The sequence below is a fragment of the Rousettus aegyptiacus genome, unplaced genomic scaffold, assembly GCF_014176215.1.
Source record: "Rousettus aegyptiacus isolate mRouAeg1 unplaced genomic scaffold, mRouAeg1.p scaffold_m13_p_14, whole genome shotgun sequence".
Lineage (NCBI taxonomy): Eukaryota > Metazoa > Chordata > Mammalia > Chiroptera > Pteropodidae > Rousettus > Rousettus aegyptiacus.
The window spans coordinates 58,408,125-58,433,698 of record NW_023416289.1 but is presented as its reverse complement, the minus strand read 5'-3'; the positions used below and the strand labels follow the sequence as shown (position 1 = coordinate 58,433,698).

Here is a 25,574-nt window from a genome sequence, read left to right as displayed (position 1 = left end):
TTTACCCATTTACAGGACGAGGGTCGGTCGCTGGCTGACTGTGGATAACCTGAGGGTAGCTGTTCCATTTCTGTTGGTTCCTAGAAATGCCAGGAGCCTGTTTTTAAGATTCTGGGGGCGGGTGCCCCCAAAAGCCCGTTCTTCCACCTCCCACAAAAGCGGCCCTCAGAAGGGTCACCTTCTCCAGCTCCGGGGCCGCCCCACCTGCCCTTCTGGGCACGGACGTCCTCCCGTCTGTGATTTCATGCATTTCCTTTCGCTGTCCTGTTTCCGTGGCCGTTGCTCTTAGCACTACTCGATGACGGCGAGTCTGTCCCTGTCATGGGCAGGGCCCCGGGGAGGCCACAGGCAGGCGCTGCTGAGTTGGGAGGTAAAGCCAGGCTGGAAGAGACCTCCAGGAGTGTGAAAAATACAGGCTCTGGGGCCTCGGCGGAGGCGGGCGTCAGCGGGAGCTTCGGAGGGAAGGGTCGGGGTGTCCAGGCACGTGCTCGCCGCCGCCATCTTTTTTCCCACAGTCAAAGGTGGCCAGAGAAGCCCCCCAAAACACGGGCCTTGGAACCCCCTGTGCCCCAGCCCATCTCTCTGGGGCCTGCACCCCACCTCTCATCTATCCCCTCGCCCCTAACGAACCTCAGCGTGGCCAGCAGGTTGGTCGCCTGACGTGCGGGGTCGTGAGGCCCGGGGGGCGATGTCACAGCACTGTGATGGGGTAGCAGGGCGCCCCCTCTGGGTACGACCGCGTAACCGCGCCGGGGGCCAGGGCCGCCTGGGTGCGACGCTGAGGTTCGCAGGGGAGAGGAAACGAAGCGAATCTCGGAGAAGGAAACCCCCGTGTTATTCGTTGGTTTTGATCCACGGGGGCCGAACGGCTCCTTTTTTTCTCCCGAGGTTAAGAACTTTCTTTGCTCGCTGCGACCCGGCCGGGACCGGCGCGGGGGGCAGCACCTCCGAGCCCCGTCCCTCTCTTTCCTGCAGACCCGAGCGGAAGCGGAGAGACGTCTCGCAGGTGGCCAACACCACCATGTCCAGCCGAGGCAGGAACAGCACGGCGGACGCCTACAACGGCACGGACCTGGACGAGCCGGAGTCCGAGTTCCCTTTCTACGAGAGCAGAGTGGACAACAAGGAGAGGACGGTCATCTCCAACCTGCAGCCCTTCACTCTGTACCGCATCGACATCCACAGCTGCAACCACGAGGCGGAGAAGCTGGGCTGCAGCGCCTCCAACTTCGTGTTTGCGAGGACCATGCCTGCAGGTACGGTGCGATCCAGCCGCCCGGCCCCGGCTCGCTCGCGGGCTCCTCGGTCTCGGGCCTGCCGATCAGGGAGCGGGAGCCCGTCTGCGGGCCGCCGGGGAGCCAGCAGCCCGGGACATGGGGTCCAGTCCGTCGTGACGTCCCTGCCCCCCAGGCTGTCAGCCTCTCCGGCCTCCGTGTCCCCACCTTCCTGGAAGAGACAGGCCCGCTGTGAATCGCGGTGACTTTCGCTCAGCTCACCGCTTGGCTTGCCATTTTAAGAAAGCAAAAGCTGGAGAGCAAGCGCCCTCGCTTCAGTCGGCCGCTGGGGGAATAGTCCACGGCGGCCGCGAGAGGCCAGCGTCTCAGGGGGCCGGGCCGGGGGCCATCCTTCGTAAAGACCGCGAAGGACCCGGGTCGCGGCCTGGAGGCTCCAGGCCGCTGCCTCTCCCACTCGGCACTTTTCCGTGCTGCTCTGTTTGACAGCGTCCCGTAGTTTCTTTTTCCACGCGGTAGAGGCTGACCCCCACCCCCCACAAAACACGTGACTCACGTTGCCACCGCGTTCCCGCAGTACCTGAGAGCAGGCTTTGTCGTTGGGGGTGGGGGGGCCTGTCGGGGCATCTCGCGACCCACCGTGGGTCATCAGATGCTCCCACTGCAGGACCCCAGCTGCGTGCGGGCAGCAGGCTCACGAGGGCTTGACGCAGTCACCGTCCCGCACGTGTGGCTTGGGGGCGGGTGTCCTCGGGTTAGCCCGCACCCGACGTCCCTCCTGACAGACCCGAATCTGACTTCATCACCCATGTCCATTGTCCCACAGAAGGAGCAGATGACATTCCTGGGCCAGTGACCTGGGAGCCACGGCCGGAAAACTCCATCTTTTTAAAGTGGCCGGAACCTGAGAATCCCAATGGATTAATTCTAATGTATGAAATAAAATACGGATCACAACTCGAGGTAAGAGGGGGCGGTGGCCATGTCTGGGGGCGTCTCCATTACACTGTGACGCAGGTCACCTCCTGGTCAGCTTAGGATTTAAAACGATGAAATAAGGTGCTAAGTCAGTGAGGCTTTGGGTTTTTCTACCGACTCTCCTTTGAGGAACTGAGTTAGTCCTCAGCTTGCACAAAATGCTCTTTAGGCATAGACCGGCTTGGTCTTAATCATGTTTAATCTCTCTGGAGTTCTTTTTAGTTACCAAAAAAAAAAAAAAAAAAGTTTGGTTAAAACTCAGGTGTGCTGAAAGTTTCTGCCGTGGAAGACTTGGTTTCTTCCCCGCTTTTTACAAATCAGGATCACTGTCAGGCAGGAGGTGACGGCCCGGACAGCCGGTCCCCGGCTTCTCATGCGTCTGTGGGGGAGTGACCGTTTGTTTCCCTCGCCTCAGGACCAGCGGGAATGCGTGTCCAGGCAGGAATACCGGAAGCACGGAGGGGCCAAGCTGAACCGGCTCAACCCGGGCAACTACACGGCCCGCATCCAGGCCACCTCTCTGTCCGGAAACGGGTCGTGGACGGAGCCGGTGTTCTTCTACGTCCAGGCCAAAAGTAAGGCCTGGGGAGGAGCGGGGAAAGCCGCTGGGCCTGGAGGGGGGAGCCCGCCTTATCCTGGCTTCTGTCTTCCTTTGGAGCCGAGCTGGCCATCTTTCAGGGTGGGGGGCATCCCCTCGTCTTGGGGTACAGGCCGGGGCTGCCGCTTTTGGAGTCTCTCTCATCTTATGGGCAGGGGGAGCATCTGAGACTGCCTTTTGAGGGAGGGAACAAGTGGCTTTTGCTGTCAACTTCGTTAATATCCAGAGCCTTTTACAAAGCGCGGGGTGGACCATCCCTCCGACTGCCTTGTCAGGGCTCAGATGCAGGGCTTAGAATCCCAAAGGGTGACAGGGACCCGGGGGCCACCCGGCCCAGCCTGCTGCTCCAGGGCCAGAGTCTGTGATAGGCCAGGCTGAGTGAGACACTGTCCCCTGCCCCGCCTGTTGGTAAAACGCAGATGCTACTTCGACAGCAGTGACGTGCGTGGGAGGCACTCGGTGGTGACTGGCTCAGAGACGGGGCCATGTCAATGCTCAGACCGTCGGCGAGACAGAATTCTTAGCAGGCCGTTCTCCACGAGGATCTCATATTTTATAACTGAGTTTTGTAAAGCGCATAGGCACTGCTAGGACCCTATTATACTTGCTTGGCCGAGAAAATTCGGTCTCTTATCTGGTGGCATAAATATTCCCTATTAGTTTTATATTGACGTCCTACTATTCCTTATTAGAAACCCAGTTCTTTTCGATTATTTCACGTTCAGAGAATGGGAAGAAAATTCGGCATATCGGTGTTTCTCGCTGCCTCTCCCACAAGGAAGAGCCGCCCCACCTTGCTTCGTGCGTGGCTTTTGGGTCCGGTGGGCAGTCCCCACTGCCCTGCTCCCTGCTGGGGCCCACATCTGTGCCCTCCTGACCTGGAGTCCGAGTTTTTAAATTCAGGGTTCAACCGATCCAGCAGTCGACGTGGTTCACGCCTAACAGAACCAAAGACGTGCATGATACTGGAAAACCCTGATAGGAATGGATATCGCAAGAAGGAGAGGGTGCACGGGACCGCAGGCCTCGAGGCTGCGTTTTGTGAGCCTGGCCCTGTGCCTGGGTCCTGGTTTTAGGGGTAGACGGATGCTTGGGCAGGTAGTTCCGCAAACTCACTTCGTCCGAATTCTCCGCGTGGTCCCCTTCCCCTGCCCCTCCCCTTCAGCCTCCTGTGCCGGCACTAGGCCCTTCGCCGTCTTCCTAGGACCCTCTCCAGGGTCCTGTTGCTTTAGCATCTCTCCTCTTCTGTCTGCCTCCATCCTTCAGAAACAGAGCCTGGGCTTGGGCTCTGGCTTTGGGCTGGCTCCTGGGGTTCAGTGACTGCGGTGTATCTGTAGAGACGTTATGTTTCTCTCTGCCCCCGGCACCCCGTTTTTTAACCCCGTGAGTGCTAGGCTACCAGCGAAAAACCCAGGAGCGTCTGGTGGGCTCCTCCCAGCAGAAGTTTGCCACACGCCATGGGAAACCGGATCCGAACGCGCCCTTTGCTGTCGGGGGTTCTCCCTTCCATCAGACGTGACTCCCCCCCACCCTCCCCCATCTCATTCGGTCGCCTGTCCCCTCGTTTAAACCCCGCGAGGAAACGGGAGATGTAGAAGCGTTCTGGCAAGTTCTCCCCCTTTCAGGAGCTCTTCCTGTGCTTGCGGATTGTGAAATCGCTCTTCAGACTTTTCTTCTCCAGACTAAATAATCTCAGGCTTTGGGCCTTTTCTCAGAGACCAATTTTCTAGCCGTTTAATCATTTTGTTCTTCTCTGGACGTGTTCCAGTTTCTCCGTGTCCCTGTGGCAATACGAAAGTTGAAAAGAACATGGTACAACCTCGTCAGTAGCCTCAGTGACACAAATATAAGAAATAGTTCTCGGGCGGGGGCAGGGGGGGGCAACACCAGCAGCTTCTCGAAGGCAGTGGTAACTTGTATTGTCGAGAACTGGAAAATGCAGGAGGCTGCCATATCCATCTATGCTGAGAGCTATTTGATAAAAAATGTCTTTAAATTAAAAAAAAATGAAAAGAGCTTTAATCGTCCTTAAAGAGTAATGATAGGAATAGTTTTCAGTGGCAAGATACTCATGGGCGAGTGATTCGCATTGACGAGTAACTTGGTCCCCAATGAGTTCCAACGCCATCTCCACGTAGACGTCTCCGTTTGGGTTCCCCGTGGGCACCTCACACTCCTCATGCACAAAACCGGAACCACAGTTGCTACCCTCAAATCATCTCTGTGTTCTTAGTGTCTGAGCTCAGGAGGTGGCCTCATAATCTAGGCCCCGCCCAATCCACGCCCACCAAAGCCACGCCCACCAAAGCCACGCCCCGCCCCAAGCCACGCCCGTTCTTTCTCTCAGGCTCCCTATTTCCCATTCACACCCAGCTCTCTGAATCTGCCTCTTAAACGCCTCCGGAAATTCAGCCTCCGTTGCCATCACCACCGCCTCAGCTCTGCCTCCAGGGTGCTTGCTTCCTGGGGCAAGTCGGACTGTGGGTACAGGGAGCCCGGGTTCCAATCCTAGGGCCGTGTGACCAGCTGCGCATGTGACCCTGAGGACGGCAGCTCACTTCTGTCCTCCTCGTTTGTAGGGAGGAGCAGTGACTTCTCAGTGAGCTCTGAGCTGGGTAGCACAGAATATGCCCAGGTCCCCTAACGCCCCCTAGAGCCCTCCAAGGCAGGCAGCGGCTCCTTCCCCTGCTAGCCTCCTCCAGGATGCCCTCAGCACGGCCATCTCGCCACACACCATCTGAACAGTGCGCTGAGGGGCTGGAGAGCGCCCCCTGGCACGTCTTAAGCTACATGACAAGATTTGAATGGCTTAGCTTGGACAAGGCCCCTGGGGAGCCAGCCCGACTTCTGCCCTGCAAGGTCCCCATCCAGCCCTGTGTGCCAGGGAAATCTTCTGCCTCCGCCCTCCGCACCTGTCCCCTCTGCATCCTTGCGGTCTGTACGGTCCCCTTCTCTGGTCGTTATGCTGCTCGTGGGCGTCTTGGTTTCCTGCACCTGGCAGCATTTTCCAAGGCGTGAATCAATGTCCCCAATGTCCAGCCTGACATCTGTCATGAGTGCTGGTGATGGTGACAAGCAGGTACTGCAGTGAGCTCTGTGGTCTCGGGCTCGTAACTGGACTCTAACGTTTGGGGAGAATTCAGAGCGACTTTGGCAAGGGGTACTTCTAGCTGTTTTTTGTTATTTTACATTTCCTGTGGAACTGTCTTAAAATAGATAAAAAGGTCAGACAGCTTGAGCTCTGTATATGTAAGAATCTGTTCTTTTTTTTTTTTTAACAAATGTATGCATTTCTCTTAACAGTTATTAACCGCGTACTAGGATTACTTTACTTGAGCCCATCATTTAAACTATTATTTCAAAAATACACTAGACTTTAAAAATAAAAACGAGTTTACTCGTTTACTCCCCAGTCTGTACTTTCGTAATCTTTTTTTTTTTTTCCCCCCAGATTAAGAAAACTTAGTGTTTTTGCTCTCATTTCTAACACTGCTTACCGTCAGAATTTCTAGTTCAAGCTAGGGCAGTAGAAGAATTGTCAGGGTTTTGTGTGTTTATTTTCGTGTTTCCAGCTAAATGTTTAAAACGCGAAATGGGCAGCTTGCCCACCCAGCGACGCTGACCGTCACCCTTTGTTTCCGCAGCGACCTATGAAAATTTCACGCATCTGGTGATCGCCCTGCCCGTTGCCATCCTGCTGATAGTGGCGGGGCTGGTGATAATGTTGTATGTCTTCCACCGGAAAAGGTGAGTGACCCGTTTCGTGGCTAGGTGGTATGAGGATGTGAAACTGAGCTTACGGTCAACTTTCTGAGGAACGACCTGGTGGATTGGAAACCCTGATTTTCCGATCCAACGGTCTTCACGGAAACGAGACATTTACTAACGAGTCAACAACAAGTGTATTTTTTGGAGAGTATGGATCACCCCCTCCCCGGCCACTTTGTCACACAGATCCTACTGCTGATGCAAAGGTTTTCCAAACCTCACGGTGTGGCCCTCTCCATCAAATAACCGTTGTGATTTTTCCAGTGAAGTAAACGAGCGTTTCTTAAAACTGCTCTGAGGCCCTGCAGAAGCCCAAAAGCGCGTTAGCAAATGTCCGCTAATGCCCTAGGCCTGTAGGTGACAGCCAGGTGGCCCTAAGCTCACTTCACGCCCTTTCTCCTGATACTTTATGAGACAATAAATAAAAAGGGTAGGACTCCGATGCAAGTTCACAGGCGCACAGAAATGTATAGCGATGAAGGTTTTTTTCGGCCTTAACTTTGTCATTTTTGACAGAAACAGTAACAGACTGGGCAATGGAGTGCTGTATGCATCTGTTAACCCTGAATACTTCAGCGCGGCTGACGGTGAGCTTCTTGGCTATAGTCATTGTTGGGGGGGGGGGCCTGATCGGGGAGCTTTGGGAGGATTGCTGTAGGGGAAGGGGTCTGCATGATTTTGAGGGACCTATAGCCTCAGATACATCTTCACTAACACTTTCCTTTTACCCTCCCCCCCAAAGTTTTTAGCAGTTCACTGAACATCTCAAAAATTCTGCAACTGTTTGAGAGGCTCCAAGGAAAATCAGGCTTCAGAGAGGAGTGTGGCCAGCATGTAAATCAGTTTATTTAACGGCTTGAAATTTTGTTGCTAAAATGAAAAAAGCTGTTAAATTGTTGACATCCAGTCAGAGGATACACTGCAGCTGACAAAACAGTTCTTTTGAACTAGTTTCAGCCTGAGTTTCATACCGTTGTAATCGTCTTTGATCACTTTCGGCTCCTCCGCATTGTTTGATCTCACAGTTTCTCTGTTTTTCGTTCCCTCCTGATGGGGTCATATGATTTACATACTCACGGCCCATTTCTTTGGTAATGACTAAGTAGCGAGAGCTGTTATTTAAATGGCTAAGAAGGCCTGAGTTGGAAGCTGGGTAGCAGTCAATGGTTATTTACCTTTTTTTTTTTTTTTTTTTTTTGGGCTGTCTTTCTAGCGTACTTAAATCCAAACTTTAAAAGTAAGTTGGGTTGGTGCATTGCTCATGGCATCCAGGAATGTAGGCGCTGTTAACTGACACTTTGCTATTCCAAACGTGGTCCCGTTAGTCCTTACATCCTAACAGGCCACGGACCGGTACCGGTCTATGGCCTGGGGGTTGGGGATCCTTGTGTATGCCCATCTGTCTGCAGGCGGGGACCTGGGGCTCAAGAGGAGAAGCTTGCTCAGGTCCCATAGAGGCAGCTGAGAAGTCAGAGCGACTCGGTCCCTGGCGTCTTCTTGACGGTGTGATGCAGTCACCGTGGGAAAGCACCGTGAGGTCCTCGGGGTGGCCAGGGAAGCTGGCCCCCGGGGAGGAGCTGGATCTGGTTTGTCACATGAATGAACCAGTGCGTGAAAGCGGGCGGATGTGCTTTGAAACAGGGTTTGCCTCTTTCTCCCTTCAGGACAGGTGAAGCTAGGCGTGCAGGAGATGTGCGCCTGTCTCGATTATTCGAATCGCTTATGCTGGTCGGGTCAGAAAACATGAGAAAACACGTCGACCATTTAAAAGCGCTGTGTCAGTGTATAGAGCTTTCCTCTGATTTCTTTGATCATTTCGAATTCAGTCGTGTTTCTGTTGAAGCCAATCAAAGGGCGGCCTCCTCTGAATGGAAGTCAAGTGCAGGATAATAAGGACATTATTGCAGTTTCTAGAAAGGTCTCACGAAGTTGTATGTGTAATAAACAATATATATGTGCACATATAGACACATACACGCACCCCTATGCCCTATATATGTACCTCTGTACATATGTGTATATATATAAAGCATAGAGAACATTCTGGAAAGATACACACCAAAGTTAAAGAGTAGTTATTTGTAGAGGATTTTTTTCTTTAAAAAAGCAAGAAGGTTTTTATGTGTTGTTTATTTATACAAATAATAGCTTTTTAAAAAATGAAGGTAAGGAGTCATCACACACTCAGTGGCATTTATAGAGGAAATGCAAGGCCACTTCCCCTCTCTGTAAGGGTGGTATAAGAACCTTCTAGAGAACCTGCTCTGCTTTGAAATCAAGCACAGAAGACTGGCGTTTGTAGCTTTGACTCTGAAGTGTCCTGGAAGTTTAGAGAGAGTGTTAAAACAATATCAGACTCTAATGGGGGTTTGATTTCAAATTTTCTGTCTTTCCACAATGCTTTCATAACATGTCTCGATTCTCTTGTAGAAACAAAACAAACAAAAAGCACACTTACTGTCGCCCAGGCCAGCAGGTAGGAGCCCTGTCACCTCATTTGAACCCGATTTATACGGCCTTTTGACAAGCACCTCCTTGCTCATTTCCTCAAGGGGCGGCAAAAGGACATTGCAAGTTCAAAAATGCTTTTAAAACTTCCTTCTGTGAACACGAATCTGCATGTCTTCATTCTCCAGAGCGCACTGCAAATCCCTTCCAGGGAAGTGCTGATAACAGTGTGCCATAAACCCCTGCTGGCTGGCCTGGCTTCAGGCTTCTGGTTAAAATCAGAACTGTTGAGTTGAATGCAGAGGAAAGGGTTCTGGCTATTGGCTTCAGAGACCTCCCAAGTTGTGAGCGCGAGGGTCTCTAACTCCGTGCTTTATGGCCTGCTACATCGTTAATTCCGATTAAAGGCAAGCCTGGGTTTTCAGAGATAAATGGATCTAGACAGTGTCTTTGTATACGTCCTGAGGGGTGTTGTGCTGAGTCTTGCAGGCTTACCCTCCTGAAGGAGCACCAGCCTCCTCCTCAGGGCTGGAAACCACCTAAGCCACATGGAAGGTGGACGTCCGTTTGTGAGATTCCGAAACATAAATCGTAAGCAAGAAAATTCTAGATCAACTAAGATAGTCCGCATTGGACACAACTCAGAGGCGTGAACTGGGCCTGATTGATAGACCTGTCTCCTTTAAAGCGTCACGTAAAGGTAGAGGCTGGAGACTTGGGGTATTGGAAGGCGGTCGGTAGCCTGCGTCCTCGGCGTCCGGCGCATGCAGCCGCAGCCCGCAAGGTCGGCCTGTGAAAGCGGGGAAGCCACCTGTCTCCGTCCCAGGTCCTCAGCCCTGCTGCCTGTCAGAGCCAGAACCAGCTGCTCACCAGCCGCAGTGTGCCGTGCGGCCTGCAGGGGGCGCCCCTTCCGGCAGAGATGCAGGCACTGGCATTGGATGGGCAGGAGTGTGATGGACCTTTCTTGTGGCGCTCCCGGAACAGCTTGATTGCATTTGGGTTTTCCCCCTGCCCATTAGTTGTGGAAGGATTCTCTGTTTCGTCTTCTTTCTCATCAGCCTTCTCCTTTCCTTCTCTCTTCCTTTCTCCTTCCTTCCTTCCTGCCTGGCATTTTGTCTTTCTTTTTTTTCTTAAACCGGACTGAATCTGACCGGAAGCACCTAGACTGGCGAGGAAACCATAATCAGGCTGAGTCCTCAGCATGACTTACTGCCCACTCCCTCAGCCCGTGGCGGGAGGTACCTGGGCTCACAGAGCACAGGCCATAGCCCTGGGGCGACCCCACTTCTCGACGGCTGCCGCTCCCTGCTGGTCCCCACGGGATGCCCCTCGGTGCAGAGCTCTGGTGCTTCTCTGCCTTATCAGATGCCCAAAGTCTTGGGCCGGCGAGGCTGGAGGTTCTTTGTATAGACTAGAACAGCGCTGCATGGAAATACATTGCCAGTCCCATATGTAACCTTACAATTTCTAGAAGTCACAGGAAAAAAGGAAGAAGAAACGAGTAGTGAAATAAATGGTAGTGTTTTATTCAACCCAGTAGATCCAAGGCATTGTCAGTTTTACTGTATAATCAGTATAAAAGTTATCGAAATAGTCAGATTATCTTTTGCAGTAAGTTGGCGAAATCCAGCGTGAATTTCCTATTTGAACTGCCTTCTGGTTGTTACTCCATGCTGTCAGGACCGTCAGATTTTCTAGGAATCCTGGAAGATTTGAAAGATGGCTGTACAGTTGCCTTTGAGCACATGAGCGGTTTCAGAACGAGCCCAGTGATCGCGCCGCGCTGTGCGCCGAGGGGGGCCCTAGGCGGCGGCGTCTGGGTGCTCCGGCGCGGAGGTCCCCCCGGGATCGCGCCGCGCCCAGGCGCTGGCGGCCACAGCGTCTCAGCCCTGGCGTCTTCTTCTCCAGTGTACGTGCCCGACGAGTGGGAGGTGGCCCGCGACAAGATCACCATGAACCGGGAGCTGGGCCAGGGCTCCTTCGGGATGGTGTACGAGGGCGTGGCCAAGGGCGTCGTCAAGGACGAGCCCGAAACCAGAGTGGCCATTAAAACGGTGAACGAGGCGGCGAGCATGCGCGAGAGGATCGAGTTTCTGAACGAGGCTTCGGTGATGAAGGAGTTCAACTGTCACCATGTGGTGAGAACGCCCCCGAGGAGGCAGCGCCCCACTCGGGGAGAATGCTTCCCCGGGGCCCCCGGGGGCACCGGGGGGTGACCGCCCCCACCATCTTCCGTGGAGCCCCCCATCTCCCTCACTGTTGCCCCCGGCACCTGTACACACGGGGCTTCAGGTGCGATGCAGACCCCGGCTGCCTCCGTGGGTCTAATGGTCCAGTCGCCCGGGCTCTGCCGCTGGCCCGCAGGTCCCAGCCCCGCGCACGCTGTTCCGGTGGGGGGAGGGGCCGGCGACAGGCGCGGGCAACTCTCACGTCCTGAGTCCTCTCTGTCATCCCTCCCAGGTGCGGCTGCTGGGTGTGGTGTCCCAGGGCCAGCCGACGCTGGTCATCATGGAACTGATGACCCGGGGCGATCTCAAGAGTTATCTCCGGTCCATGAGGCCTGAAGTGGAGGTACGTTTCGGCTTTAACCGACTGTGCCCATTATCTGTCCTTGTCCCCTGAGGACCTTCTGCCAGATGACACTGCGTCTTTACCTCTCTCTGCTTGCTCCAGCACCCCGCGTCTCTTGCTGCATGCTTGCCTGTGGGGCCTTCGCAGACTAGGGAGAGGCCTTGAACTTCGGTGAGGGGCACATGCCGTGCCTCAGGTCCCCTCTTTCCTAACACGCCTCTGTGTACTCCTTCCCTCTGCCTCCGGCAGCCTGTCCCGGCCCCCTGGCCAGGCGTGACCGTGTGTGTCCTCCACTGACTGCTCCTCTCCTCGCTTACCCGGCCTTTCTCTCGTTGGGGGTCTCTGAGTGCGTCCCCGCTCACCTCGTTCTGCTCAGCTTTTCACCCCAGGCACAGCCTGAGGCTCAGAGCTGTGTTTGTGGCAGAGGCAGAAGATGGGGGGGTCGGGGCGGGTCACCCCCTCACGAGTCAGGCTCCATCCTGAGTCTGTGACCTGATTGTGGCTCTGCCCGATCATCACCTCGGCCGCACGATCTCTGCTTAGTCTAGTAAAAAAAAAAAAAAAAATCCCTCTATCCCTCTGTGTTTTGAGCTTCAGATCCCACATCTGCTGAAGTCCTCTGCGGTTTTTCTTCCGTCACCCTGGTGTCCCCACTTCTGTAGCATGAACCCACAAGCCAACGTTTTAACACATTAGAGGCATGACTTCTTATGCAAGTGATTCTAAGAATGAACTGGCAGAGAAATAACTTAGAAATAACACCAGCAACCCTCTGCCTGTCGTTTGGCTGCCTCGGAGGGTCCGGTGGCGTCACTCACCCTGACTTGGCTCCCTGCTGAGGAAGTCCCTTGTGGCTGCCCCCACGTTCCCAAGAACCCTTCTTCTCAGTCCCGTTTGGATTTCCGTAGCTCTTCTCTGAGCCCAATCTTCGTTGTCTTCTTTTAGTTTGAAACCTTACCATCTTCCCAGTCGTAGTTTCTTAATTTCACTTCTGCGTACCCATTCATGTGTGGCTTCCTCTGTTCACAGCAGATGACATTTGTGGGAAGCCAGCAAGGAGAAAAGCTTAGCCAGACAGGTGGCTGGAGACAGGGCAGTATGTTTGTTACTGAGTCATTCCAGGCACCTCTGAAAAGCATGCGACCCTTGCCCCCTTCATCGTCAGTTTCAGGCACAGGTTAAAAATGTGGGACAAGCAGTCCGTCCCTCCCTGCAGCCCTCAGTTTCCTAATGTGTACAATAAGAGAGTTGGACAGGACGATGACAGAATTCCTTTAGAGACTGAAAATTCACATGAAGATTTGTGAGATTCCAACTTGTCCTCACTCAACGTCAGGTGTAAAAATGCACATGCTCGCCTGACGGTTTCGTTATAGTCTACCCAGCATCTCGCCCCCCGCCCCAGGTTAAGATTGGCTCCTTTACCTGGCTACGTGTGGGTGCTTGTGGATACGTGTCATGAGCAGCTCGAAGCCAATTACAGACCAAATGCCAGCCCTCTCTTTCCGTACTTAGAATCAGGTTCCTCTTATCGACCCTGTGTTCCACATCAATTGTGAGCGCCCACTTCTAGTGAACACCTCGTTGTAGTACTCCCTGCCTTGAACAGAATGAGCAGAAACTTCACGTGTCACCTGCAGATGCCCTAGTGGCCCGAGCATATCTGAAGCCCCGAGAAGGTTAAAAGGGACTGTCACATCCCGATATAGCAAAACTTGTCTCAACGAGGCTCCCGGTAGTTTTGGCTTACGCTTGAGGATGCCATCTTACTTCCTCCAGTCAGCTCAGCGATCAGTAGTTTCAATCGCCAGACACAGTCTTGATAGTCTCCTCAAATGTGCGCGGGGTGCGGGCTGCAGAATTATAGGCGGCTTCCCGGGGCTAGCCAGGACCTCCGATGAAGCCAGCGGGCACCGTCCGTGACTGGTCCCAGCTCATCCTCCCAATAGTGACCCTGCCTTGGTCGCTGTGTGGAAGAGCCCAGACGGTCTGGTCTGATCCTAAAGCCCAGACATGCCCTGTCTCAGGCCCACAGGGTTGGAGCTGGAGAGGTGACACATGGGACCTGTCACAGCAAGAGGGCTTTTCAGCGTTCTAAGAGACGCCGTGTGGCCAAGAAAACTGAGGTAACATCTCTTGTGCTCGTATGAGCAAGGGGTGGTCAGCATCTAAACTGTGGGGTGGTGATCAGTTTCTGTACTTTTTTTTTTTTTTAGGATGGAGAGACTTGGGACTACGTTTTATGTAAAGCATTTTTCTAAGTGGATTTATTATGGTTTAGGGGTATTTCTCTTCAGTTCCAAAGCTGGTACATTGGCCTCCTCTGCAAAGAGAGGATGTTTGTCCGCGTTACTTGTCACCGTTTAGCCTTGGTCTCGCTCCAGAAAAAACTTCCGTTGGAGTGAAGTCGTCAAATGCTTTTTTTCCTCTTTGCCCACACAAAATAATAATCCGAGGAATGCCACGTCGTATGGTGGAAAAAAAAAATTAATCTTGATATTTTTGTACGTCAGAAGCAAATTGAAGAAAAAGGAAGAGATTAAATTTATAACAGTGCTTATGTGGGAAAGAACACACGTTGTCGATTTGAGAGACGCATTTGCTTATTGCCACACAGCCTTTGTGATAGTCTCTCCCTCTGTGACTTATACTTTTATTATAGCAATAAAAGGAACAGATAAACAGATAGGAATTTGAGTAAGCAAGAATCCTGTGTATCAGAAACTACGTGTTGCACTTGAAGTAATTTTTATCCCACCCCAAATGGAAAAGGCTGGAACCTAGTTGCATTACTTGGCGTTTCTCTCTGCAGCCCTGTGTGATGTGGTCAGCCGGCAGGTGCGTGACTTGACCCTGAACCAGATGCCACGGTCTCGATAATAACCCTTTCCTTCTGAGCAAGGCCTGGTTCCTTAGCAGCATGACCCGCGGGGCTCAGAGTCACAGAGCAAAGGTGGATGTGCAAACCCTGAAATAACGCGTGATTTTGCAAGTGACTTTTTTTTTTTTTTTTTAACCTCCAACAGAATAATGTGGTGCTCATCCCTCCAAGCCTGAGCAAGATGATCCAGATGGCAGGAGAGATCGCGGACGGCATGGCGTACCTCAACGCCAACAAGTTCGTGCACAGGGACCTGGCCGCCCGCAACTGCATGGTGGCCGAGGATTTCACCGTCAAAATCGGAGGTGAGTCCCCAGCTTCTCGGGCGTGAGCAAAAACGCGACTCCCACGTGTTTTAGGGACCGAGTTGGCGCTGGCCTGCCTGCGAGTGTGAAGTCCTGCCCTCAGGGGACTGTCACTGCTCAGTGGCTGGATAGTCGCAGACGACCTGGCTGGGCTGGTTCTAATCCTGCTGGCCCGTGGGTACGGCAGGTCGGGCGGTGAGCCAGGAGGTGCCGAGGCCACGGGGCCTCGTCTCCTGGCAGAACAGGGCCGAGTATTGGTCACAGAAACAATCGAGACGGTGTCCTCGGGGGATTTCGCCTCGGGAATAAAAGTCACCCCGTCCAACTCCCAGTGTTCCCTCCAGCTTTCCTAGCGTACAGGAGCACCGCCCCCCTCCAGGGGTCCATGGCGCTTTCTAAGACGTGATGTCCCTCAATGGGGAAGGCCCTGCACAGAGCGGGAGCGGCGGCGGGGAGGCGGCAGCCCCTCCGGCGCGGGGAGAGCGCTGCTCACCCGGCTCACACCCAGGCCGGCCGCCGCCGGGCTCCTGACCCCTCCGTTGTCGTGCTTACCCAGCCGCCCCACCTGCCGGTGACACCCCTGTCACCACCGCCCACTGCCCTCTCCATCACTGGTCAGGGATCCATTTCGGCCTTTAGGTTTGGTTTAATCCGCCTGATAGGAACTCACAGCACCTCGGGCCGCTGAGGAAGCCACCTGCTCTCACCGGAAATCTTATCTTCTCACAGTGAGATGCTGACGGTTCAGAAAACTACCGAGTGTTTATCTGGAGAAACTACAAGGGAGGCTTAACGCCCAAAAATGATTTAAAATGAGCCTCTTTGTCTAGCTCTTAAACTGCCTGTTCTGGAAATGCCAGTCAAATGTATATGTATATATATATATATATATTTTTTTTTTCGGTAGCAATGATTTTGAATGAAACGTTTTGGCCCTTCAGTGAAAATGACATTCTTTCTAGAACGGTCTCCAAATAAGGGGTTAGTGTCTCGTCACTTGTGGGAGCGAGAGGTGCTACACAGGGCCACAGCGGAGAGCACTCCTGCCCGGGTCACCGGTTAGGCATCCTGGGGCACCGGTTAGTGTCCCTGGGTTTTGGCACTTGTAGGCGTCCCCACGTTTGGTGTCCCTTGAACCCCGAGAGGCTGTCCCGCTCCAAAGTCTCCAGGGAAGCGGCCCTCCGACCCCTGCCCGGGCTTCCTTCGCGCGCTCACCCACGCACTTCCTGTCCCCTGCACCTCCACTTCTCCATGGGGCTCAGATTCCCCCTATGGAGATGCCAGCCAGACCCCCTTTCCCAAGGGGCCGGGGCAGGCGCCGCCACTAACAGATGAGACTTGGGGCAAGCGCCTCGAGGTCCGTGAGCCTCGGTTTCTTCGCCTCTGCAGCAGGGTGTCACCAAACAGGCCTGGGAGGCGGCGGGCGGGGTCGGGGCGGCAGCCGGGCCTCTCTGCTCACGAGCGCCCCTCCCTCCCGCAGCCCGCTGCCTCCTCCCCCCCCCCTCCAGTCCCAGTGGGAGAGCTGTTGTCACTTGCCGTGTGAAGTTCAAATCTCCAAGGACTGTAGTTGCTGTTTAACCCTGTGGCGTATTTATAGTGATGTTCTCTTTATACTTGTGTTTTTTCTTCCTAAAATTTGAAATTTTTTTCTTTTGTGTTAGAAGAAATAATTTGTGTTCTTTTGCTGGGCCTTCTTCCTCCTCCTCCTCCTCCTCCTCCTCCTCCTCCTCCTCCTCCTCCTCCTCCTCCTTCTCCTCCTCTTCTCCATTTCTGTGCAAGTAAAGGCAGATCCTCTAACGTGCTCACCCCTGGATTAATTCTGAGATAAAGCTCTAGCACTTCATTTTTATCCTTTACTAGGGCTCAAAACTGTTTTTCCAAGGCCCAGTGTCTTGGATTACAAATCTGACCAGTAATTGTAACCAGAAGCAATTCAATGGCCCTTAGCATAGTACGAGTAAATGATGTCGGTTAAGGTCCAAGGGACCCGGTTCTCTGTTTGGCTTTGTAGCCTAACCTCTCCGTGGCAGAGTCAGAGACGTGAATGGATGTTTCAAAAAAGAGAGCAGACCTCTCTCCTGGGAAAGAGTCCTTGCGGGAAAAGTTTGCATGATGGAGTGAGAAATCAAATTCTGACAAAGCAATGATTTAGGATTATACAGCAAGCCTGCCATCAAACACAATTATGTGACATCTTCTAGAGACACGGAAAATGGAAGACTTTTTCAAAAATGAGTGGGAGCAGTATGTTGAAAAACATCATTGAGTAATAGCTTCTGGGGCTTAGCAAATAACATCTCTTGGGCATCTCGCTGTGCACTTTTTTTTTTTTTTTTAAATCGTGAATTGGTGCACAGTATTTTCCTCCTTCTTAGACAGTGAAACCACTTCCTTTCCTGGGGCAAGGTGGCGATGCTATCAAGTAAATAGGCGTCATCACATGCCTGTTTATTTTATCAGGGTTAAAACCACGAACGAAAGACCTTTGGTCTATACAGTACATCTTTTCTTGATAAACTCTGGAACTTGATAATTTTTAGTTTGTATTTTATTTTTTTATTTTTTGTGCCTACAGCGCGCCTGGTCTTCCTAGGTGGTCTCCCATCCGAGTACTAACCAGGCCCGACCCTGCTCAGCTTCCGAGATCAGACGGGATCGGGCTTGTTCAGGGTGGCAGGGCCGTAGAGCGGAACTTGTTAATTTTTAAACTGCCTCTCATTTTAAATGCAATCAAGGGAATTCGCTTTTTAAAAGTATCCAATGATACGTCCATTGCAATGCAGAGATCTCTTGGTATTTATTCGCTTGTCATGTGATTCGCCCCTCATCCCTAGCTCTTCCAGCCTTATGAAATTGCAGACGCCTGTGCCCGGCCCCTCTGAGTTTGCTTTGCCCTTGGCCGTGGGGACAGGGCCTTCCTGGGCCACAGGGACGGTGCGTCTTCGCTTCCTCCCGGGAGCCGTTCCAACGGCGTCAACTCTCGCGTCTTGTCTCTCCCGCGCAGATTTCGGAATGACCAGAGACATCTACGAGACCGACTATTACCGGAAGGGAGGGAAAGGCCTGCTGCCCGTGCGCTGGATGTCCCCCGAGTCCCTGAAGGACGGCGTCTTCACCACTCACTCTGATGTCTGGTATGAGAGGCTTTTCCTGGAACGTGAGCCCCGGGCCCTCTGGCCGCCACAAGTCCCGCCGGCTCGGTCTCGAGGGCTTTACTTTTTCTCTTGTGTTCTGTTCCTCGTTACCCTGGGTCCGGCTTTGAAGTGTCACATGGGCCACCCTCCTCCATGACTGAAGTTTTGCTGTCGTCTGTGGGTTGACTGAGGACAGAGGCCGTCTGTGGGAGCTAAAGAATTTGCAGGACCCACGGGTCTCTGAATCCTTAGGGGCTCGCTAGGTGGCCGGGAGCCTTGAGACAGCAGAGGAGCTGGGACATGCCAGCAAATGTCACCTCTCTGCTTCTCCTCCTGCCTGCCTTCCCTCATTTTATCTTTCACAGTAAATACATAGTGCGTGTGTGTGTGTGTGTGTGTGTGTGTGTCTGCCTCACCTAGTTAAACCCTCGGGTCGTAGCAGACATTGCTTCATTTAGACCCAAAGCTTAGGAATCTCGATGTGTTTTCCCGTCGGTGCCCCTTTCCCAAGGCGTCCATCGTCGTGAACCCAGGGATGTCTGAAAAGCACAATGTCTCCCTTAATAATAAGCGTACCTTGGGATGGCAGTCGCGCCGGCCGCGGAGCGCAGGGGTCTTGTGACAGTGGCGTTCACTGCAGTTCTGCGGCGACGTCGCGGAGGGGCGGTCGGATTCCGAAAGCCGGACGAGACTCTGGGCACGCGGAGCCTGGCACATCTTCCTGCCAGAACCTCAGCTAGTTTCTTGGCTGTCTTCGCGGGAGATCCCGCTGCTGACATGTTGCAGAAACGGGGCTTGTTAGCTTCAGGTCCCGGGTGACCACACAGAGGAGCTGTTTAAATAGTAACCATCATTTTTTTTTTTTTAACCTTGTGACCCTCTCACAGTTCAAGGGCTTTTCTGTCTTATTTTGAAGACAGGTGCAAATTGGAAATCACATCCGAATATGACCCGGCAGAGCGATTGCTTTTTTGAGCTCAAGTGCGAGATCTGTTTTGCCATCAGCCTGTCCGAGATGATTATCTCTGCACTGTCAGGCCTGAGCTGTGGCGGTGACGGGCGGGGTGCGGGGAGCAGGCCGGGCGTCCCCCCCGCATTCCCGGAGCGAGGCGAGTGTCTCCTTCGATGCGTGTGGTCGTGAGGGCCCGGCCTACCCCAGGTGCCGTGCTCAGTGCCTCCAAGCACACCGCGACTGGGCACACAGCGCCTGTCCTTGAGGGGCGGAGTCTTGTGGAGAAGAGGAGGTGACCCTGACAGACTGGAATCACGGCAGACTTCCCGGAGGAGGTGGTGTTGTGAGGCGCCCTCCAGTAGGATTGTCACCTACGGAGCCGTGTGGAAGCCGTTCCCGGCGGTGGGGACGCTCAGAGGTCACGACGGGGAAGCGCCCGGCGCGTGGCAAGGACAGTGGGCTCCCTCGAGGGCGCCGGGCTGGAAAGCGATCGAGTCAGGCCTCGGATGTGCGTTGGGGGCGGGGAGGGGGAACTAATTCTGCAGGTTCCACAAAGGCTTTTAAGGCTTCTGAGCAGGAGAATGACCTAGAGCTGTGTTCTAAGCTGTTCACGTCGGCGCCCTTGGGTAAGGAGAAGGTGAGATGCAGGCCGGAGAGGGGGACCCGCTCCTCTGACCAGACCTGCGGACGGCCCCGAGCCTGCGCTGGCGAGCTGTGGGGGGCTCCAGGAGCCCGAGGGAAGGATGACTTCGGGTTGACTGCGCAGGTGGCCGGGGCGCCGAGTGCTGTGAGGCCAGCGGAAGAGCAGGTCGTGACGCAGGGCCGAGTTGGAGACCCGTTAAGTTTGCGGACAGCCAAGTGACTGCGAGCTTGAGCCCGAGCCGGCGCGGCTGGGGGAGTCGGCGTGGGAGCCCGCGGGCGAGAACGGGCCGCGGCCAGGGAAGAGCGTGTGGAGCGGGAGCAGGAGCGGCCGCAGGAGGGTCGGCCTCGCGGCGACCTTGGGCCAGGCCCGCGGGCAGGAAGGTAGCGAGCCCGGCACTTCTGGTGCTCTGCCTCTTTGTGGACATGAAGGGGGGAGCCGCGGCCTCCGAGGCGTGCCACCTGCGTGACCAGGCCGATGCCACCACACAGACGTCCCCTCGCCCTCGGCCCCCGCCTGCGGGCGCCGCGCTTCGGCCTCTGGTCTCGGCTTTTCTAGGTCTCCTGTGCCATCTGAAGACTTGGTTAAGCTCGGTCACCGGAAGTTCAAAGGGCCCTGGGTGGGCCAGGCCTCCAATGGCTAAGGTTCTATTTATATGTAACTTCTGCCCTTAGTGTCAATGGGCACATACAGCTTTGTATTTGGAAAGGAGCCGAAGCAGCAAATAAAACAAAACGTCCTGGTACGCCTCCGGGCCAGGGTCCCAAGAGCTCTTGGAGGGATGGGTCCTGCCCTGGGGTCTTCAATGGAGCTTGGCCAGCGAGGGTCCATCAGAAGCTCCTTGGGCAGCCGGCGGCCGAGTGGCCACGTTCTTCTGCTGAAATGAATTGAATGGGAAGGCAGGTGGACCGCGGAGAATTTGTAGAGGCTGGCGACGTGTGCTGGGAAGGCACCTGTATCTTGCAAGTGACGGGCTCACCTCTTTGAACATTGTCTGTCTGAAATTTCCGTGTACATGTATCATCGAGTCGAGTCAGCACCGCGAGGGCGCGGGCCGGCTGACGAGCGGGCGAGGCGGAGACGGCAGGTGCCGCGCGGCCTGCCCGAGGCCTCACGGTTCCCCTCCTCTCGTCACAGGTCCTTCGGCGTCGTCCTCTGGGAGATCGCCACGCTGGCCGAGCAGCCGTACCAGGGCTTCTCCAACGAACAGGTCCTGCGCTTCGTCATGGAGGGCGGCCTGCTGGACAAACCGGACAACTGCCCCGACATAATGTACGTATCTCCCGGGCCGCGAGGGGCGGCGGGTCCGGCCCGGCGGGCACTGCCGTGGTCGGGGCGGTTTGGGAGCCTGTCCCTCCGTGCGGTCCCCCACCCTCCGCCCCGCCTTCCTTATTTCCTTAGTCCTGACTAGCCGTGTGTGCTGGGTGTCTCAGGCTAACGTCTCTGTGCAACATCTGACTGAAACCGAGTTTGCGGAGTTGTAAGCCACATGAGCCACTTGCTCTCTGGAGTTTCGTCCGGTGACCTGTGCGGGCCTGGAGCACGGGCCGTTCCGCTCGGCCCCCCGCAGACGCACCCCTGGGCGCACACAGCGCTGGGTGCAGGCTGAGTCGTGTCCTCAGACGTCGCCTGTTCAGAGAACACTGTGCGCCTCTTAGTGCCTGGGCTTCGTCGGGTGACGGGGCCGTGTCCGTGGCCCCTCGTGGGGCTCACCTCTTAGCAGGCCCTGTGTTGGTGGCGGCGAGCGGCTGCAGGTGGGCGAGGGAGGCGTGAAGGTGTTCTGTGCTCGGGTCGCCGGGTGCAGGTGAGGCGCGGTGGGCTGGTTTTCAACACGCACATAGGCGGGGCTCGGAGATCCTTCTGGATCCCGGTAGGTAGAAGATCGACTACCACTCGTCCCTGAAGACCAGTTCAGGAGTTTTCCAGACGCGCTTTTTCAGGACAGGTTCGGCTTCACGTGGGAAAAGACCCTTGTCTGTGTGGGGACTCCCGCACTGCCACCCACCGTGTGCCAGCCTCAGCGGCAGACTCCGCGACACGTGGGTGCCACAGATTTTAGTCCCAACGGCCACGCAAGCTCTGCCCGTTGGGTCTCCCACGGCGTCCTGGGTCAGGAATCAGACAGGCGTGCCGGCTCCTAGGCTGAGTCTCACGAGGCCCAAATCAGGATGTTGGGCCAGTCCGCGACCATCTCAGGCTGGGGCCCTCCCTCCCTGGGCTGCTCCGGGCTGTGGCTGTCGGACTGGGGTCCTCTGTCCTTGCTGCTGGAGGCCGAGGCCGCACCCAGCCCTCGCCCATGCCCGCCCGACACACACAGGCCTCGTCCCAGCAGAGCAGGACAATCGCTCTGCTGCTTTTGCCAATTTTTTTTTTTTTTTTTTTTTTTACCTGATTAAGTCACATCCACCCAGGATAATCTCCCCAGACTTCCTGGTGTTTACTAGACTGACCAGGGCGATCACTTTATAAGCTACATTTGTGCTTAATCGTCGTTATATACCTCAAAGGAATATAGCACTGTATGGCAACTATAATTAAAAAATAGGTTATTTTAAAAATAGATAAATTTTTTTAAAAATTAAGGAAAGAAACTTCTCAGTACAGCCTTTTTAGACTTTATGACCCAAAGATGGAAGAGACCCAAAAGGCATTTTTTAGTGCATTTTCTCCCCTTCTTCCCACCAGTATTCAATTTTGTAACGTGACCTAAAACCGGCTACTTTAGAATGGTGAAAAGCACTTACGATCACAGAGTCTCTGAGGGTCGGGAAGCAGGAGCAGCTTCGCCGATGGCTCTGGCTCGAGCCCTTGCCGGTCACCCGAAGGCGTGACGGGGAGCTGGGATGGAGGCTGGGTGCCACGTGAGGCCGCGAGAGCTATTGTGACTCCGCTCAAGTGACTTCATGCCACCAGCCGGCTCCCCCCCGCCCCCACCCCGGGGCAGGCTCAGCAGACTCTTCCTCTCCCAGGACAGATAGTAAATATTTTCGGCCCTTGGGCCCGTACGCCGGCGAATGTGGCCACTGTGCCCCATTTACGCAGCCTCAGACATCGCGTGGGTGACGGCGGCCGTGCGCCAGCGAAGCTGTATTTTTGGATACTGCAATTTGCTTTTCACGTAATTTTCACGTCACAACATATTACTCTTATTTTGATTTTGTTCAACCCTTTACGAATATAAAAACCATTCTTAGCTCGTCAGCTTTACAGAATCAGACAGCGGGCCAGGTCGGGCCCAGAGGGCCATATAGTACGTGACCCCACGGCAGAGCAGAGCCCGCGGCGGCCTCCGCCGCCTAACCTCGGAAGTCACCCGGCACAGTTTCCGCCACCTCCTGACACCTAAGTGGTTACACAGGTGACTGCGCCCCTCTTTGGACTGTGTGGTCACCGCATCGGCAGCCCACGATAAGAAAACTCTTCCTTCAGAGCTGAGGTGTGAGGAGTAATGCCGGCTTGATTTGCATACATTTGCATAAAAGTGGGGGTGGGGGATTGGAGGGGGCAGAATTGGGACTAATACCAGAACAGGTGGCGTCTTAGCAAGCTTGCCAACAGTCCCGGAGAGCAGGTGCGAGCTGTGTTCGTGTGGTTTGGGGTGGCGGCCAGAGAGACAGGTTGTTTTTGAGCTTTTCCTTCGACTCGGGGAAAAGTTAGTCTTTGAGAGACTTGTGGGGCACCTGAAGCTGAGCCCCCTCCTGGTGACCGGACTTTTGATATTAATTTAATCTGCCGGGGAAGGAGCCGGCCTACCGTGGGGAAGGCAGCGTGCTTCCGGCTCCCGGTGTGGAGGGACAGGGACATTCACGCGGGGTGCTCACCCTCGGATCCTAAACGTTCAGTCCAGGAGGCATTCCCGATCTGCCACCCAGGACCCCCTCGGCAAACTTTTCTCCCCACTGAAAAAAGAACGAAACGGAATGAGACATGTCGGTGTCACAGGGAGAGTTTTTGTCATACTTGTGAGTTTATTGTCGAGCCTAGGTGAGGAAGAAGTGTTCTAGGAAAAGGGGGCTTTTGTTCCAAGGACAAAGAACGGACCTTGGATTCTCCCTGAGAACGGGAAAGTCACCGAGTCCCTGGGAATTGCCTGGAAGCCCGGCCGGGCCTCCGTGGGGTGGAGACCTTCAGCTGTGTGGTCTGCCGTCTGAGTGGGCACCAGTGGGGCACCGCGGGCGTGGGGTGCACGGGGGGCACCGGCGGACATCAGCTCAGTGTCAGAAAGGCGCTCGGGCTGTGCGCGACACCTGTGAGCAGGTGAAGCCTGTCTCCTCGGTAACACGGGGCTCCAGCTTTGGAGGACGGCTTCACGGGCCAGGCTGAGTGTCCAGGGCCGGAAGTCCCCGTGCTGGGACTCGGCTGGAATTAACGCAGCAGGTGGCACAAGGTGAGGCTCGGCTCGCCGTGCGCTGGTAGAGCCGTGTTTGAAATATGCAGCGGAGCTCGTCGTTAGCCTCGTCTCACGCTCAGGTCTCCACGGTCACGCCGCACACGTCCCTGAGCCCCTCGGGGCCCGCGCTGACGGCGGACGGCCCAGAGTGCGGCTTTCGCAAAGCCCGGTGACGAGGACAGGGACTCTGAGGCTGCAGCGAGGGTGAGGGACGGGGCGTCCACGCGTGAGCCCCAGCCAGGGACGGCGTCGGCGAGCAGCATGCGGGAGCGAGTCGGACCTTTGTAGCCCAGAGTCTTCGACTCGCGGGTGGCCCCGCAGCAGGCTCGGGAGACCCCGCCGTGCGCAGACCCTGTTGCTGATGAAGAGCCCGCATTGCCGGGCCCTGTGCTGCTGGTTCTGTGGGCCCCGAGTGCCCGGGCGCGGTGCAAGCAGACGGGACGGCCGCGCCTGCCCAGTGTGCCTCGCGGGCCCCGTGCTCGATCCGGGGACGGGGCGGGGGCTGTCCCACCGTCCTGCTGGCTGACACGTGGTCCGCGAGGCAGTCTGGCTGCAGGGGGCTGCTGGGAGGACCTGGCGGAGAGGCTCACCGAGCCCTTCAGGTCCTTTCTGGACTCCGGTCCCTCCGCCGGGACGGTCGTTTGTCCCCTGGACTGAGGCTGGGCTGGGGCTCGGACGCCGGGTTGCCAGGCGCGTCTTGGCCCGTCGCCACAGGCTGCCTAGAGAGCGGGCAGCACAGCTCTCTCTCTCCTGCCACACTCCCGACCGTCCCCCGGCCTCCCGGGGCACACGTGTCTCTGCGAAGCTGTTTCACACGGGGCAGCAGCTCCGTTTGGCCTCGGCCCCACCCCAGGTGCAGGGTACGCGCTGCCCCCGATGGCCCGTCGAAGGCCTATTCCAACTCACCAGAGCCGATGAGTTGTAAAAAAAAAAAAAAAAAAAAAAAAAAAAAATGTGCTTTTTAAAAGAGGAGTTTTATCAGCTCATAAATCCCTCCAGAATCTACTGGAAAGTTTTCTTGTGGAGACAATGCAAACAAGGTCCCGAATCCCACGGAGTAAAAAGACTTCCTTTTATGGACAGCATGGGGAAGGGCCGTGACTCTGGGCCGGTTTACACGCAGCGTCACGTGGCTCACTGGCGCTGATGTCACTCCCCGGCGGGTGGCACCTGCCCCAGCCCCGGGCCACCGGGCCACAGAGCCGGGCACAGAGCCAGGGCACGTCACGTGTTCTAGGCCGGGCTACGCTTCATTCAGGGACAAGTCAGCCAGCCCGAGAGGACATCACAGCCCAGCCATAGAGAGAGTTCATGGAGTTATAGCCCCTTTTTTTTAGGGGTTCCTTTCTCTTGGGAAACGACGGGGGGATATGGGAAGGAAGGGGGGTGCTACCAGCTCATCACCGCCAACTCCCCACGGGGGGAGGGTCTCCTGGTGGCACCAGGGTCCCTCGTTCCGTCTGAGAGAAAAGCCCTCCTTCTGAGGCACGCGGTGTTCAAAGCGGGGCCACGCTGTTTCACAGAGACCTCCGTCCCGGCTCCCCGCTCGCCAGTCTGGGGACCCTGGACGAGTGATTTGATCTCGTTGTACTTTTGCTTCCTCGTCTACAAAACGGGGACGTTTTCTAGCACACCTACCTGTCGGGCGCACGCGGCACTTGCTGCCCGCGCGCGGGG

General features: G+C 55.3%; 1 protein-coding gene and 1 pseudogene across 3 annotated transcripts in view; one reads left to right on the top strand and one right to left on the bottom strand.

Annotated features, from left to right (window-relative positions):
* The window catches only part of IGF1R (insulin like growth factor 1 receptor), a 224,543-nt gene that overhangs the window by 190,060 nt on the left and 8,909 nt on the right, over positions 1–25,574 (top strand). The window contains exons 11-21 of one of the 3 annotated variants that reach the window (XM_036232021.1): positions 976–1,256; positions 2,059–2,195; positions 2,626–2,785; positions 6,453–6,555; positions 7,099–7,163; positions 10,933–11,162; positions 11,485–11,595; positions 13,623–13,721; positions 14,622–14,781; positions 17,786–17,915; positions 20,645–20,779. In XM_036232021.1, coding sequence (XP_036087914.1) covers positions 976–1,256; positions 2,059–2,195; positions 2,626–2,785; positions 6,453–6,555; positions 7,099–7,163; positions 10,933–11,162; positions 11,485–11,595; positions 13,623–13,721; positions 14,622–14,781; positions 17,786–17,915; positions 20,645–20,779 — 1,611 coding nt within the window. Of the gene's footprint in view, positions 1–975; positions 1,257–2,058; positions 2,196–2,625; positions 2,786–6,452; positions 6,556–7,092; positions 7,164–10,932; positions 11,163–11,484; positions 11,596–13,622; positions 13,722–14,621; positions 14,782–17,785; positions 17,916–20,644; positions 20,780–25,574 lie in introns of all 3 variants that reach the window. The other 2 variants (XM_036232020.1, XM_036232022.1) reach the window with 2 other exon arrangements.
* Positions 17,348–17,468, bottom strand: LOC118611634 (annotated as a pseudogene).